This window comes from Camelina sativa, chromosome 12 (genome assembly GCF_030686135.1).
Source record: "Camelina sativa cultivar CO46 ecotype springtype chromosome 12, ASM3068613v1".
Classification (NCBI taxonomy): domain Eukaryota; kingdom Viridiplantae; phylum Streptophyta; class Magnoliopsida; order Brassicales; family Brassicaceae; genus Camelina; species Camelina sativa.
In genome coordinates, this window is record NC_141891.1 from 35,465,274 (window position 1) to 35,483,085 (window position 17,812).

The window sequence follows — 17,812 nt, forward strand, 5'->3', positions numbered from 1 at the left end:
TTCTTTGATCTCCCTGTTTTAAGCACGTAGTTAAATTTATGTTAGAAGCTAATAGACGGGTTAACAAACCGTTAACGGCTTCCGTTTAGCCAAAAAGACAACATCTTATTAATGACAAAACAACATCGTTCTAACTAAAGAATCCCCAAATTGAATCCAATTCTCGAACCGAAAACATAATCCCTAACCCTAAAATTCTTTTTTCCAAATTCTCTCAAATTCTTTCGAATTCTCTTCATGGCGAAGACCCGTAGAGGAAAAAAGCGTGTTCCGCCGTGGCGGTCGTTGTGATTGACGATGAATACTCGATTCAAACAAGATCTGAAGCCGAGATGGTTGAGATTCTGTCTGATACTCCCATGTTCACTGTACATAGATTTACGTTAGCACTTATTTTCCTTCAATATGGTGACTTACGTCAAGATAATAGAGGAGCAAATGGTCACTCAAGCATCTACACGAGAACCCTAATTTCGATTTTCTAATGTGTATAATTATTCACTGTAAAAGCTGTCAAGAAACTTTTTATTTATTTATTTTAATATGTGAAATTTCACTTAGTATGAAACGTTATGTTACAAACATATCGCTTTTACCAGGTTTAAGGTACCCTGGCAAGTAACTTACGTAACTTAACTTTCTCTCATTCTGAAATTATAAGTGTTAAACTCAGGGCCTAAACACCCTGTCGTTATAAGTGTTACTCTGATGTGGCCTAAAGCTTAAAAAATTTAGTGGCCTATGGCCTAAAGTTTAAAAAGTTTAGTGGCCTAATTATTATTTAGGGTAATTTGTTTTCAATTAATATTGCATATAAATAACTGTAAAAACGTAAAAGAAGAAGGCTAGGTGGAGTCGAACTGTAAAATTGCATGATATAACATGAAAGGGGAATCACTAGACTATATTGTTATCACATGTGTGGCCTTTAAAACTATTTTATAATCGGTGGCCTAAAGCACATGCTTTAGCTACCTTATGGACGGGCCAGACCTGGTTAAACTAATTTGGAGAAATCAAAACTTTGATGATCAGAGGAGTCATGCCTAGCTATCGTATTACGCGTGAACACACATATTCAACGACAGATTCACAATCGATGGGTTGAAACTATGTGAATGTGACAAAGTTAAATCAATACTATAAAAGTACTAGGGAGTTTCTCTCCAGTTGACACCTCAGCTTCTGTATTGAACCAGAGACTGACACATCAGTAAAAATAGGTAACCAATGAAAACATTTTAATTAATACAGCTCATCTAAATTTAGTCATACGTGTACTAACGAAAATAGAAGTGAACGTGTGAGTGTTTTTTTCTATTCTTCGAGTTCTTCTTCTCCGTCGTCGTTTTTGTTTTCTCTTCTTCGACGTGGTCTTTTGTTTTTCTTCGATCTACCAGAATCTACATGTCAGCTGATTTATTCTCTTCTTTGATGCTTGATTTCTTCTTCTTCTTTCTAATTAGATTTCTACTTTTCACGAAGCAATCTCAGATTTGTGCATCGTAGGAAGAGATGCTTCAATGTATATTTCTCCTCTCCGATTCTGGGTAAGTGAATCTTCAAATCTTTCTTTCCGGATTCAGTTCGACTTTGATTCATCTGGTTTGTGTTAACAGAGAGGTAATGATAGAGAAACAGTTTATGTGTCATTCTGGTATTGATTCTCAACTTCTTCTTCCCCGAATCGAAGACGACGGGTTTCTTTCTTCTGGTACTTGGAATTTGCAATTTGTTTGTTGTCTTTGTTGGAATCATCAAAATTTTGTAGTTTGTTATATTGGGGAATACTTCTTGTGCCTGATATTTGTTTGTTTGTTAGTTTCATCAAGATTTTGTAATGTGTTATATTGAGGATTTCATTGAATTAAATCTTGTTTCTTCACCTCCGGTTCTTATTGATCATTGTAAGAAATCAGGCATTAAATAAGGTTCGGATTATTGAATTGAGTTGTGCTTTTTCATATGAGCTGTTAGTGAGTCCTGCTTTTAGTGTTGGTGAGTATTGCTTTGTTCGACAGTTCCATGAATCTCTCAACGTTTGGATTAGACTATGAAGCGTTTGTTGTCATGCGTTTTGTTCCTTAGGGATTTAACATAAGTTTTCATGTTTCAATTACCATAATTATATATGCTTATATGTCTTTTTATTTTTGGGATTAAGGAAGATTTAAAGGCTGTCAATTTATTTGGTTTTAGGGAGGGTTTTGTTTGCTCTGTAATGCCTGCAAAAATAGGGAGGGTTTGTTGTCTACCCACTGGTTCTTTTAACTTGGTTTATATCGTAAGCTAACGGGAGACTTCTCTATATAACAAGAGGCGGGCATTTATGTCATTTTTTTTTTTTTTTTTTTTTTGTTAAAGGGTATTCAATTTATAAAATATAATGCCCAATGGGCTATTTCCGGAGTAGGCCCATTTTACAATTATCCCAAGGGTCCAACTCATTTACAGTTAACCAAAACTAAACCGATGGAACAAAACCGGCCGGGTTCACAAACCGAACTTAACCGGGGACCGTGAAACCCTAATTTGCAAAACGAAAAACTCGTTTGCAGCCGCCGCCCATACTTGCGGATACTCAGCCGGAACAGGACCTCCGGTGAGCCTGGACGACGGTAGCCGAACAGAGATGGTGATCCAAGATCCGTTTGCCATCCTGCCACCGTAGAGCCGTTTTGGGGAGGAGGAAGAGATCCGATCTGCCCTTCGTCGAGGAGGTTTTCACGCTCAGTCGTGAGAGAAAAGAGGCAGCAGGGAGTAGATGAGCGGACCTTCGACGGTGGCTTAGCTCCGCCGGATCGGAGACTACCTCCCCTATCATAACCGATCCCGTGAAGCCTCCAAAATCTCCAATCCTCCGATCTATCTACCTTCTTCTCTCGTTCGTCGCCGTGAATCTCCCTCTTCCGCTCCGCGTAGCAACTCCTCCGGTAGAGCTCTTACCAGCGGCGTCTCGCGGATTCTTCTCCTCTCCACCGCTCCCTTGATTCCGTCCATCAGCCTCGCCGGTAACATGCAAAGAGTCACGAATGAAGAACCATGGGCCGAGGGGTCCTCGCAGTCACCGGAATTGACGGAGGACCCAGATCGGAGCACGAGCTTGTGGTCAGAAGAAGAAGGATCTGGGGGAGAGAAAAAATCGCCGCGCGTGACTCTCACTCGCTCGACTTTTTCTCTCGACTAAGATTCTAGTTTAATCCTTTGTGTATGACTTGGTGAGCCGTGCATTTATGTCATTGTTTCTCTGTTTTTCCAGATTTGTTGAAGGAATGGCTCCAGTGTTTTCGAGATCTGCCTGGTTTTGCACTTGGAATCTAATACAAGTAATTTTACAAGATGAACATTTATACACAAGATAATCTGTTAACTTTTAAATGAAATTGCATCCAACTTATTGTTATTTTTTTTGCGGTTTGCAGAATGATCTGGTTCATGGTTGGGGAATGGATATGAAACTTGGGTACTGTACTCAGGTAAAGTCCCCATTTCTTGTTTTCTTCGTCATTAAGACCTCACAACAGCGCTACCTTTCATTATTAGCATTGTGACCTGATTGCATTCTCTAGATGAATTGGTTTTAAATGTTGTTATAGGTGACCGTAGCAACAAAGTAGGCATTGTGATAGCAAATATATCTTTCATCAAGGCATTCAAACACTAGGTGGAAGTGATGATCCTGATAAGAAGGTCAGCTACTCTACTTCAATTCCCCCTCCATCTTCCCCTTGTAAAATACCAAATATTGAATTATCTCTCTTCCTAATTATTACAGAACTCAGCTTGCAGTGATGTGACTCGGGTAAGCACTATTTTAACATCCAATTACTCATTTCCTGACTGTAAAATAAACAGACGTCTCACAACTTTGATCACCTTTTTTTTATATAAACAGAAACGAGGTTCTCCGGCTTTTGATTCAAGAACAGAAGTGAGTTTATTTCCCGATGATGAAAATGGTTTTGTCCGTAGAGCAGGAGTGTAATTTGTGTGTGTTTTCTTGAACAGATACGGAGGCAATCAAACATGGGAGCTTCGAACTTTTCAAGAACGGTGGAACCAAGCTGTTGTAGAAGACAAGAATTGGGTCGACCGGTCTTCATCAACTCGGAATCGAATTGGCAATAACCGGAGATTAAAACGAAGTAGTGTGATTCCAAGTTTAGTGCAGAGGAAAGCTAAAGAGACTACAACATTAAAAAAACATTTACAGTTTTTACTCAGATTATATATAGAAAAGTTTTTGTTTTTTTTGGGGTTCTCATTGTTATATATAACTATATAAGTCAATAGTTTGATCATTTTACTCTCTTTTGATTAGTGTAGTTTTTGTGGTCTTCTTTTTTAGATGTGGTTTGATTAATTCCAATTATTTTAGCATGTTTTCTTGTAAAAAAGGGTTCATATTAAAGTGGGATTTAAAAAAACAAATTTAGGGACAGAGTACAAATCTTTGTTTTTCTTCTTTTATTGTATTGTACAAAAAATATAATTTTAGAAAACAAAAACAAAAAAATAGAAGTTTAACAATTTGAATTTCAATTTAGTTTAAAAAAACCCCAAAAAAATAAGTTTTTAGAAAGAAGGAAAAATTACAACCCGCGGCGTAGCGCGAATATCAACCTAGTATTACGTAATAGCACTAAAGGCCTTCCTAATAAAACAAGAAAAAAAATACACGCAAGAGGCATTATCTCTTTAATTTAAATTATGTTCATCGATTTTGATTTCCATACATATGTAAGTTGATATAGTCGTGTGCCTACTCAGCTGCATGAGGAAATGAAATAGGAATTATTAGCACGTATAAATTCATGACAAGTTGAGAAAATATAATCATCGAACAAAAAATAGTACACTTGCCATTTCAAACGTCAACCGAGTCATATCAATTGGCAATAAGTGAAAAGTCCCTAACCTTTTATATATTACTCAAATCCCTTCACATCTATTCAATATGGAATCTTTTATCCACACGCCCACTTGAGATAATGACATTTCTAGGCATTAATCTCAACATAATCCATCACGCCTCCTCGAAATAATACTATATTTTTTTAGCTCTCTCGATGGAATTGGGCCTTCCTTTGGATTATCAATTAATGGGATGATTGGGATTCTATCCGGGCCGGACTAATTTATGGGCCAACGTGTATAGACTCTGATACCATGTTAGATTTGGGCTTATTTTGGGTTTCCAACTAAAAACCAACTGGCAATTAGTGGATTGACCCTAACCCTTTATATATTAATGATAGTCTCTTTAAACTTCCAATATGGAACTTAACACGCCTCCTCGAGATGATAACTCCATCTCGAACCGATTCCACTTGGACCGATAATAAACCCCTTCTTGGGCCTCTTACTTGGGTTAACAAGAGGCATGTTCGTATCCAATTTTCTAGGTCGCTTTTTCTAGGTCCACCAGAAATTGAACCTTGGGCTCTGATACTATGTTAGGTTTGGCAGTGTGATGAGAGGCAACGCTATCAAGAAGCCAAGGAGTGAGGTTAGGATGGGAACCACTGGTGGTGTGATGAGCCTGAGGACGCCATTGTGAAGCAGGAAGAGGCAGATGAGGTGCCGAGGAAGGAGCAGACCCGCAGTAAAAGTTGAATTGATGAGCAGGGTAAGAGAACTGTGGTGAGGGCTGGTGATATTGCGGACAACGTTTAGCACCATGGCCTTGAACACCACTGATTTGACACCGTCCAAGGTAAGGTCGCGAGAGGCGAAAGCCACCACAAGAGGAGTGAGAACCACCAAGATATGTCTAACGAGAGAGGTGTGTCGTATTTGCTGTTGCAGGAACAGAAATGTTGTTGGTTTCACCTGCAGCCTTCAAAGCGTTTTCTCGCACAATGCGTTTTTCCTGGAGCTCATCAATAGAAATTGGTGTGTCACGTTCTTGCACCATTTCAACAATAGCTCTGTAGTCTTCATTGAGGCTGCTGGTAATGTAGTCAAGAAGGTCTTCATGTGGTAAAGGTTCATCAACCAATGCGATCTGATCTGTTTTGTCAATAATACCACGCACGTAGTCATTCACAGACTTGTTACCTTTGTTACTGTCCTTGAGTTGATCTCTGATTTGACAGATGCGACCACGTGAGTACTTCCCATAAGTGTTGGAGAGAATCTCCCAGTTGTTGCGGGTGGTTGTGGTGCGAGCAACAATGGACTGGACATGAAGAGAGAGAGATCCAAGCAAGGAGCTGAAGAGGAGCTTGTCTTGACGCTTCCAGGCAGCAAAGTTAGGATTAACCTGAGTTGCAGCAGCATCAGTGGTGACCGTTTCTGATTGTATGTTGTCTTCATCAGCAATAAAGCAGTAAAGTTCATGTGCTTCGAGTAAAGAGCGGATCTAGAGATGCCAAGTGAGGAAGTTGTTGGGCGTGAGTTTAGTGATGTTGCTCATGTTGAGAGAGATCAGCGTTTTGTGAGGTTCAACGACGTTAAAAACAGTGGCTGATTTAGAGGAGGTAGAGGAGGCTTCAGATGCCATGATGAGAAAGAGAAGAGAGATGAGAGAAAGAAAAGAAAAAAAACAAGAGATTGCGTTAAGGAAGAAGAAGAAGGAGGCGTTGAAAATAAAAATTATGTTTGGATCAGTTGCTCTGATACCATGTAGAATGTGATAACTGATGATTCTTATTCACAGCAGAGAGCACATACTTATACAAGAGTTTGTTAGGATCGTATTCCAAAGATACTTGGAGATTACGACATCTATACATGACAAGAACAATATAGAGATAAGTTCTATCAATGCTAAAATATAGAGATCAAATCTATCTACACTAATAATTTTCATTTTAAATTAAAACTTTTCTTATAGTTTCCCGTATCTAGTGCGATTGAAATATTACCACCATGGTCCATGAACATGGTGCATTGAGGAAACACGATTTCTTGAATAATTCAGACTTGTAATTGATATACATTTATATTTTTAGATTTACAGGTGTATATGTTCACAATTTTTGGAATGGATTAGTTCAAAATTTCTACTCATCTATAAAATGAGCTCAATGCATGGTTCATATGTTTTCGTACCTCTCCAACAAACCCATATTTAAAAGGGATATTTGCATTCTCACATACTTTCTCATAGTTTAATCACACACACACACCCATTTTGTGCTATCACTATACTTTCAACATGTAAAATGACCATATACACCCCTAACTCATCTCTAACATTTATTTTTTATATTTTCTCTTTCCTTCTCATTTCTCTTTCTCTCTCTCTCTTCTCTTTATCCTTTGTTTTTGGTTCTTTTTCTTCAACATTTGTTTTTCATTTTATTTAAATAATATATTTCAACTGTAACGTGTAGATAAACATTGTTTGCATATTGTTTCCAAATAAAATAAAATAATTTATGAGTCCAATATAAATCAAATACAATTGAATTAGTGCTTACAGTCAAATCAACATTTTCTAAGTCCAAACTAAATTAAATAAATAATTATAAATTAATAAATTTATTTAACTGAAATTTCAATATGAAATAGATTGTTTGTCTACATACTTTAAGCTTAATTTAGATGCATAATGGATTAACAAAATATTGTATCCATAAATAGTTATCTATTTGAATATGTTTTTAGAAATATGGATGACCATTTTTGGTTTTAGTATTTGAAAGATATCTCAAATGATGAGAAAGGGGAAAATACAGTTGTGTCAATTGTTCATGGTTGCTCATCCACCAAAATAATATTCTCATTGATGACATGTGTTACTAGTATCCACAAATTCTATTAGTATCCACATAACGAAAAATATATGGATATGATGTTGTTGTTGAATTGTAAACCTTAAATCTAAGACCTAAACCCTAACCCTTAAATGCTAAACCTAAAATATTGACACTAAATCCACATAAGCCCTAAAAACTAAATCCTAAAATTGTAAAACTCTAAACATTTTAAACCTAAATATAAATTGATGTTGTCGTTTGTAGCCTGAACCCTAACTATAAGTCTTAAACCCTAACCCCTAAATCCAAAATAATGACGCTAAATCCATATAAGCCCTAAAACCTAAATCCTAAAATTATTACTAGTACTATCCACAAATTCTGTTGGTACCCACATGACCACAATATCCACATCATCCACATAATCCTTAATACCTGAAACTTAAATCCTAAACCCTAAACCCTAAACCCTAAACCATAAGTCATTCATTTTACTTCACATGCGTAAGATATCCACAAAAGTGAATCCACACAATCACATCCAACCAAGCAAATCATCACATATTCAAATTATGAATTTAATATTCTAATTAACTATCCAAAAATAAATACCCACAAATGTTTTTGAAGCAAGACTTGTGTTAGCTAACTCTATTAGTTGAGAGAAGCTCTGCAACGTACAATGTCTTTTTCACAAGGTTTGTATTTCTGTTGAGTTCATGTAAAAGAAATCCTTAAAGTCTTACCTTTACTTTGAATAACAACATCATTAACTTTGAATAATTATATTAGTTATTTGAAATTTAATTATCCATGACTAATTTACCAAACTATAAACTTTTTGATTAATAAGGTTACATATGTTTAAAGAAGATAGACCCATAAGCCTGAGAGTAAACAAGGGATCCACTAAGAGAGTTGATGGTCAAAGCGTTACATCAATCAAACTATAGTAAAATGAAAATGAATAGTGTATCTATTATGTTATGGAATGTAATATCCGTAAATACTTCCCATGCTGTTAAATTTTTCAGTTTTACCGCCGGTCTATATTTTTTTTATAAATAAATAATATAATCTATAAATGTAATTAAAATCTTTTATAATTTTAAAATATACTATAGCTTGAATAAATTAATTATGGATTGTATAATTTCATGTAATTTTTTGCTTTATTATATAGGGAGAATATCCTTTTAATTTACTTGAGTCAACAAATATAGTGTTATGTGATTAGTTACTTTTGTTTACAATGTAGGAGTAATAGTATTTTATATTAAATATTTTATAATTATATGTTTATACTATTATTTTATTTTGTAATTTAGGTTGTTTAATCCATATATCATTTTAACAAAATTGTATTTATAGTTGTGCAATTTATTTGAAGTGGTGGAGTATTTTTTGTTTGTATAGTTGTATAATTGTATTTCTATCAATTGTTTTTTTATTAGTATTGATCAGAAATATATAAAATAAAATATTATATCATTGCTGTATGGTCGGGCTAATATTTTGGACTCCTGTCTTTTTGTACGAAAGGCCCAATTTTTTTTTTTTTTTTTGTCTCCACCGAGTGAAGCAGAAAGTCTCCATCAAAAATTATGTCTGAATTTTTTTACCCTTATCATCTTCCTCTATCTGGTTTTGGTGGATCTGAGAAATCAGTCAACAATTATGTCTGAATTTTTGTTTTCCTTATCATCTTCCTCTATCTGGTTATCGTAAATCTGAGAAATCAGAACTTCGTTGATAATATGAATCTGATATTCGAAGCTTTCATCTCCATAATGTTTAGGGTTTAGGGTTTAGGGTTTAGGGTTTCATATCGGTTTCATCACCAGAATTCAAGAACTGAGCTGATTATCAAATAGTTCCAGGTTAATTAATTTCTTCTCTCTGTCATTTATGTAAAAAATTGTTTGTGAATTTTATGTTGGGTCTCTCCTTCTCAATAAGATTGGTTGTTAATCAGATTGTAGATCTGAAAATTTGGAAACTTGCGATGCAATTTTTACGGCCATCGATGATTCAGCTATTATAATGTGTTCCAGGTAAATTAATTTGTTATTTCATATTATAAATAAATTTCTTTGTTTCCGATCAAGGTTTTGTTTTTTCCCATGTAATATACTCATATCATATTGATTGTTTATAAGATTGTAATTCATCAAATAAGGAAACAGTTTGGGATCGGATTGCGTCGGACACTAAATTTACCTATTGCGGGCGCACAGTAAAGTTATCAGCTGATGGACGTTATTTGAGGATTGATCTAATATGATGTGAAGCAAATATTCAATCTTTATGTTCTGTATACATGAATAATACACCCTTGAGAAAGATAAGTACAATTACGGTTTATAGATATCTCAAACGACATTGAGTTGTATTCATAATGTAATGAATAATGGTTTACTTTGTGTTAATTTGTTCTTTCTGTTGGTTTTTGTTTCTTCAGATTGAAGTTCATACATGTAACAAAGTACTCTACCAGCACTTGGCGTCTAACATTTATTACAGATTGAGGTTAGTATCTATATATGCATTCAACGAACTTAGTTTTAGAGATTTGAGTGTGTTCACTGCATTGACTTTTAACACAAATATTTGGATATCAAGAGGTTTCAACACAAATCTCGGATAAGATCGGCAAAGAAGGCAAGTGTATTGATATGTAAGCTACGAAATTGGTGGAGAAAATATAAATATTTGGGGGGAAAAAGTTTGGGTTAGCAAGATGTATAAATGAAATGGGCTTGGACCTTGATCTGTTAGTAATGTTTAATTGTCGAACCCAATCCGTTTCTTAAACCCTTTTTAAAAATTAACTCAATGGCAGTATTGTAAATAAGTGGAAAGGTCAGGATTTATTTCATAATTGTACTTGGAAAATGTATATATAAATTTATTTTTATTATATCAAAACTCATTATATTTTATCCGAACTCATTACACATTTTAACAAACCCCAGCACGTTCACATTGACCTTTGTTCGAGTCAGTGAAAATAAATTGACAAACTGATGAGGAAAGAAGAATCATTCAACGAATTCAATCTTTAACCTATAATTTGTTGATTTATATATATATATATATATATATATATATATTAAAAGTTTGAATTTTCTAGTATTGTGGAATTTAAATATATTACTACCACAAAACATACTGTCGTGGAGGAAAGAAAATGTAAATAATTTAACCAATTCAAATGTCAAATTCATTAGTTAATTTCTTGGATTTGCAAGTGTATGGACTATGAACTATTTCAGCACGTCACCTCATCTATAAATTGAGGTTATATGTCTCATAGCTTATTACCTCTTCACTACAAACTTATTCAAGAAACAAAAAAAACCCTACCGCCCTTCAAAAAAATATATGGCGATGAAGACTATCTCATTTCTTGCAGTTCTATCTCTCTTGGCTATAACACTTCCATTAGCCATTGCTTCTGATCCAAGCGCTCTTCAAGACTTTTGTGTTGGTGTCAACACCCCAGCAGACGGTGGTATGTACATGATCACTTCCTAATTATTTTTACTTTCACTTGTACATTATTTTCTCATTTCTTACACTTTTTTACATTGGCTATTCTGTTCAGTTTTTGTTTATATCTTGCTTGTCCAAGAAGGAACTCTTTTCGTTTGGTTTTTCTCATCATTTCACGATACTAACCATTTTAACAATGCCCTCAACAAAGGTGATATATTTGTGTTTCCTGAGGGACTTATCCATTTCCATGTGAACGAAACTGTTGGAGTAAGCTTGAAGTAGCTTAAAACCCAAGCTAAGTTATTTGGGAGATATTCAAATATACATGTTAGAGTTATAGGAGTTATCTAAATAAGTTATATTTTCTAATTGGTTTTGGAAAAGTGGCTTTGAGATTTTATATATATAGAGCTACCAAGGTGTGGTAAGCCTTATGATATTTGAGAGAGCTTAAGTTTTTGAGTTATTTTTCTTAAGCAATAAAGAGAAGAGAGTTATTTTTATCTTTGTGTTCTTAGTCTTTATTTGGTATATATCAGGGCTTTGTTCAGCCACGATGACCGAATCAAAGCTTGAAGTTGTTGACTTTCAATCCAAAGAAGGAGGACCTTCTTCGATAAAGTGTCCGATGCTGAGTTCTTCTAATTATACCGTCTGGGCCATGCGTATGAGAATTACTCTCAAGGTGAATAAAGTTTGGGAGACCATAGAAGACAGAGTGAAAAATGTCGACAAGAACGACATGGCCATAGCCCTGCTGTTTCAATCAATACCAGAAGACTTAACCCTCCAAATCGGAGACCTTGACACAGCAAAAGCAGTGTGGGATGCAATAAAAGCGAGACATGTTGGAGCAGAGAGAGTAAAAGAGGCTCGGTTGCAAACCCTGATGGCAGAATTTGATCGACTTAAGATGAAAGAAACTGATACAATCAATTCCTTTGTAGGAAGTCTATCAGCAAATTTATTAAAGTCAGCATCTCTTGGAGAGACAATTGAAGAATCAAAGCTTTAAGAAATTCTTGAAAAGTATACCAAGAAAGAAATACATACATATTGTTGCAGCCCTTGAACAAGTTCTCGACCTGAAGACGACTACTTTCGAGGATATTGTTGGCAGGCTGAAAACATATGAAGAAAGAATAGGGGAAGAAGATGAAGAACAATAGGAAGAACATAACAAACTGATGTATGCTAATACCGATACACAATCTACCTTCCACGCAAGTTATGGAGGAAACAGAGGAAGAGGCCGAGGTGGTCGCTATGCGTGGAGAGGAAGAGGTTGCGGTCGATCTGGATATTACCAAGGACGAGGGCAAGACAGAGATAACTCTATGATAACGTGTTATCGGTGTGACAAGCTCGGTCACTATGCATCGAACTGTCCAGACAGATTGCTTAAACTTCATGAGACAATTGAAAAGAAAGACGAAGAGACGCACGAAGCTAAAGGATTGATGATGCACGAGGTAGTGTATCTTAATGAGAAAAAGGTAAAACCAAGCAACTTTGAATCTGATTGCGATGGAACTAACGTGTGGTATCATGATAATGGTGCAAGCAACTATATGAGTGGAAATCGATCGTTTTTCTGTGAACTTGATGAGACTATCACAGGAAAGGTACGATTTGGAGATGATTCTAGGATTGATATAGAAGGGAAAGGGTCCATACGCTTTGTGATCCAAGTTGGGAACAAGAAAATTGTAAAAATCCTTTACAACATCTAATATATACCGGGTTTAAAGAGCAATATTGTGAGCCTTGGTAAGGCTACTGAAGCAGGATGTGAAGTATGAATGAAGGAAGAATTACTTATGCTTTATGATCGAATGGGTTAACTGTTGGTAAAAACGACCAGATCAAGAAATCGATTGTATAAGGTCTTAATGGAAGTCGAAACTATCAAGTGTCTACAGTTGACAGCATCAACAGAATCAACTAGATGGCATGCACGTTTAGGACATGTTAATGTGGAGACGATGAAGATGATGATCGATAAAAGGTTGGTGACTGGTATACCAAGTATCACAATTGAGAACGAAACATGTGTGTCATGCCTTCTTGTCAAACAAACAAGAAAACATTTTCCTCAAGCAACTATATACCGGGCCACACAAGCTCTTGAGTTAGTACATGGAGATCTTTGCGGACCCATTACACCTGCTACACCAGCTCACAAGAGGTATGTGTTTATGCTCATTGATGATTATTCTCGATATATGTGGACAGTTTTGTTGAGAGAAAAGAGTGAGGCGTTTGATAAATTCAAGAAATTCAAATCTATTGCGGAACAATAAACGAAGATGGAGATCAAAAAGTTCCGGAAAAATAGAGGTGGTGAATTTGTGTCGCTTGAATTCCAAGAATTTTGTGGTCTCCACGATATTAATAGGAAATTGACTGCACCTTACTCTCCTCAGTAAAATGGAGTTGTTGAGAGACATAATCGGACCATTCTGGAGATTACTGGGGATGGGATAGACGATTTTGTGTTCTTGATCGGTTAGGATTTTTTAGCTTGATTTTTTATGTTTTATAAATTCCTTTCTAGATTGGTGTTCTTAATGTTATCAATAGACCAAGAGGTTGAAAATAGATCTAGGGTGTTTTACCATCTAGAGGTGATATGTATATATTTTACACTCTTTCATCATGCATTTGTTATTCATTTTGTTCTCTTAACTCATTGTTTTGCATTGTTTTTAGTTTCTTTTGCATAATAAGCATATCTAGGTAGTCTTTGCATTGGTCCTGCATACATCTTGCATATTGGAGTTATTTCAGGTGCTTAGGAGATGTCGAGACTGTTGGAACCGAATGGAGGTTGAGACATGCAGCTCGACCAACCATGCTCGAAATGGACGTCATGTGACTCGTCTGACATGCGACTTGGACGCGCTCTCAGGAAGAAGCACCAGTATCCCACTCGATCCATCATGCCTGGAATGGATGTCATCAACGCTCGAGCCATGCTCCAACATCAACGCTCGAGCCACGCTCCAACATCGCCGTTTGAGCCACTCTCCAACCCGCCGTTCGAGCCACTCTCCAACACCCCGTTCCAGCCGTTCCACTCGAGTGAGATTTAGCTTTCGACGTCTTCATTAAAGTTGTAGGGAATTGAGACATCTTTCCAACGACGTTTATTTCAAGCTAATCGGAGGTGCGGTTCAAAAGTTATCATCGTTTTAGTGGATGCGTATACACCCAGCTCGAGCCAAAACCACTCTGGATCGAGCCAACACCACTCTGGATCGAGCCAGCACCACTCTGGTTCGAGACAACACCCCTCCACTCCACCCACCACCTCGACCTCGCTCGAGCCACCCTCACCACGCATCACTCGACCTCACTCGAGCCATCTGGATCGAGCCACTGGATGGACACTGACTCGTTCACACATGTTAGGAAGATGTTTCGTCTTACACGCTTCAGGAGATTCCCGAACCGACGCTCTATCTTGTCTTTTTAAGTTTTAGGGATTCACATGTTTTTACTATAGTTACATTTTGTTAAGTCTTGGCTGAAGACATCTTTTATCTCGTATTGTTCTATTCCTTAAGGTTTTACCTAGCCACCAAATATGTTCTCAGACTTTGTAATCCAACATCTTGGAGTTTATTGAGTATTTTCATTTGATTTCTTTTACAAGTTGTTCATCTCATTTTTATCTATCTTACAATGCTTGATTCAATGTTTTCTGGGTTTGCATCCTTGATGATGATTTTCGGATCTGAGTAGTGTGGTAGTTCTTGAGGATGAGATAGATTAGGTGGAGGATCTTAGGATGTAGAGTTTTTAAGCTTTGATTTGTATGATTCCCTTATGGACTAGAGTTAGAAATACTAGTTTCTCTCTGATCAATTGGAACTAGGTCTTAGACATTTCCACACCCAAAAGGTGTTCGATGAAATGTCTGACCAACTAGTGCTAGAGACTTACGTTCCTAGCCTAAGAGATTAGTTGTCTAGGATGTTTCTTGACATGAATGAACTTGTTTTTCATGCCATGCTTGATCATGTTTCTCTAGCGAGAGCTAGGTTTGGAAGTGGTTGAGTTTGAGTAGCTTCTGTCAAGAGATTGGATTAGCTAAGAAGTGATGTTCATTGTTTAGGGATTGTTTGCTTTTGACATGTTAAACACTCTATAGACTAGAATACTCCACCGACATCAATTACTCCCATCCTTAGGCCTTCTTTTTTTTTCTGATTTTTATTGCATTCATGAGACTGTTTCGTTTCTTGCTGTTTAGTTCATGCTTAGACTCGTTTATGTTTTCATTCATTTTTGCTTCTTGTCATGCATTCTCGTTTCTAGTTCTGAGACTCATTTCCATTTTGCATTTTGATTATTCTAGGATTGTTAGACAAACACTCTTTTTGAATTGGCTTGACTTGTGATTGCTTGATTGCATCTTGATTGTTAGCAACATCCCATTTGCATTGACACCTTAAGTACTACAACACATAAGGTTAATTTAATCTGCTAGGAAATACAAAAATCCTAATATCAATTTGGCGCCGTTGCCATTTGGGAATCGTTTTGCTACATTTAAGATTTCAAGTTTTGCAAGATTAAGTTCTGTTACACTTATCATTCTGAGTACTGGCTTGCTTTGGTTGTGTGCTTGTTTGTTTTGCATCTCAGGTACCTGTTGATTGCAACCTTGCATGCACACCAGATCAAGAGGACATCAGAATCTCCTTCCTGTTATCGACAACATCAACCGGTTGCAACGACCCCGACAAACTCGTATTTCCACTGATCATCCCACACCAGTCACTATGGAACAACCTAATGGACTAAATCCGCGACCACAAAACATTGGTGCTGGGGATGCACCAAACACTCATACTCAGCGTGCTGAAATCGTCCCTCCCGCCGTGAAGAATAACAACTTCGAAATCAAAAGTGGTCTGATCACCATGATCCAAGGAAACAAGTTTCATGGGTTGAATCCTTAAGTACTACAACACATAAGGTTAATTTAACCTACTAGGACATACAAAAATCCTAGTATCAAGAGGTGTAGATGAAATGCTTGAATCAATGAATGCTAGAGATTTACTCACTTAGCCTAAGAGATTACATGTGTAAGGAGTTCATTGACAATAATGAATCGGTTTGTATTGCCTGCTTGGTCATGTTTCTCCAACGAGAGTTGGGTAGGGGAGTGATCAAGGTTGATTGTTTCTATCACGAGAGTGTTTAACAAGATTTTAGATTCATTGTCTAGGGAATTTTTGCTTGAGGCATGTAGGACATCCATACTGGTCAGGAACACTTAGGAGTCGATTACCCCATCCTTAGGAGCTTTCGCATTTTGATTGTTTACATTTTTATTAATAACTCGATCCCTTACCCGAACTGGTACTCGATCACCAGCTTCGTGTACACCTTTGAGTTGTTCATACTCTTCTTGTTTACTCCGATCACCCCACCCGATCGTGTACTTGAATGCTTGCATCGAGTGCTTAGGTCGTGTGGTCTTTGTTTATTTAATTTCTTTTAATTATTTTAGGACTATTAGATCAAAACCCGTTTATTGCTTGGCTTGACTTGCATAGTTCTGATCATATCTCATCTGCTAGCATAACAACCATTTGGATTGATAACCCTTTGTACTACAAGTGCATAGGGAATTGATACCTTGGGTGAAAATCCTGTTATCAATCACCTTGATGTAAAAACAGCATTTCTTCATGGAGACCTGAAGGAGGAAGTATATGTTACTCAACCAGAGGGGTTTGAAGTCTCAGGAAGAGAAATCAAGGTTTACAAGTTAAACAAAGCTCTTTATGGTTTGAAACAGGCTCCTAGAGCATGGAATTACAAGCTGAATCAGATACTCAGAGATTTGGGGTTTCATAGGTGTATTAAAGAGCCATCACTGTATCAAAAGGAGGAGAGAGGGTCGCTACTTATAGTTTGTGTGTATGTAGACGACTTACTAGTTGCCGGATCATCTTTGAGTTTGATTCTTGAGTTTAAAAGATTGATGGTAACAAAGTTTGAGATGAACGACCTTGGGAAGCTTACGTATTATCTTGGGATCGAAGTAAATCAACACGAGAAAGGTACCAACTTAACACAAGAGAGATATGCTAAGAGAATTCTACTTGAAGCAGAAATGGATACATGTAATTCGACACATATACCAATGGAGATGAACCTGCAACTATCAAAGTCTCAAGGGGAGAAGAACATTGACGAAAAAGGTTACCGAAGGATTATAGGATGTCTACGGTACACACACACGACCAGACCTATCTTATAGCGTCGGTGTATTGAGCCGTTATATGCATGAGCCAAAGACATCACATGGAACCGCTTTGAAGCAGATCTTAAGATACTTGCAAGGTACTTCATCACTAGGTCTTGTTTTTTGTTGTAACAAGAAGACGGATGTGGTTGGTTACTGTGAAAGTATTCATAACCTTGATAAAGATGATGAAAGGAGTACAGCTGGTCACATATTCTACTTCGGTGATAGTCCAATCACTTGGTGTAGTCAAAAGCAAGACACAGTGGCAATGTCTTCGTGTGAGGCCGAGTATATGGCAGCCACCGAAGCAGCTAAAGAAGCAATTTGGCTTCGTGGT

At 36.7% G+C, this 17,812-nt stretch overlaps 2 protein-coding genes and 1 pseudogene across 2 annotated transcripts; all 3 read left to right on the plus strand.

Moving 5' to 3' along the window:
• The first annotated feature begins 1,374 nt into the window (after nt 1–1,374).
• On the plus strand, nt 1,375–4,347 carry LOC147933114 (uncharacterized). The gene is made up of 5 exons (XM_087477299.1): nt 1,375–1,550; nt 3,260–3,326; nt 3,423–3,547; nt 3,896–3,931; nt 4,009–4,347. The coding sequence occupies exons 1-5, from the start codon at nt 1,516–1,518 to the stop codon at nt 4,283–4,285; spliced, it is 540 nt and encodes a 179-aa protein (XP_087333425.1). The 5' UTR covers nt 1,375–1,515; the 3' UTR covers nt 4,286–4,347.
• Nucleotides 4,348–11,090: 6,743 nt separating this feature from the next.
• On the plus strand, nt 11,091–11,486 carry LOC147933115 (germin-like protein subfamily 1 member 11 pseudogene; annotated as a pseudogene).
• Nucleotides 11,487–11,760: 274 nt separating this feature from the next.
• Nucleotides 11,761–12,219, plus strand: LOC147933116 (uncharacterized). The gene has a single exon (XM_087477300.1). It carries the CDS (start codon nt 11,761–11,763, stop codon nt 12,217–12,219), a length of 459 nt encoding a protein of 152 aa, XP_087333426.1.
• Nucleotides 12,220–17,812: the final 5,593 nt, after the last annotated feature.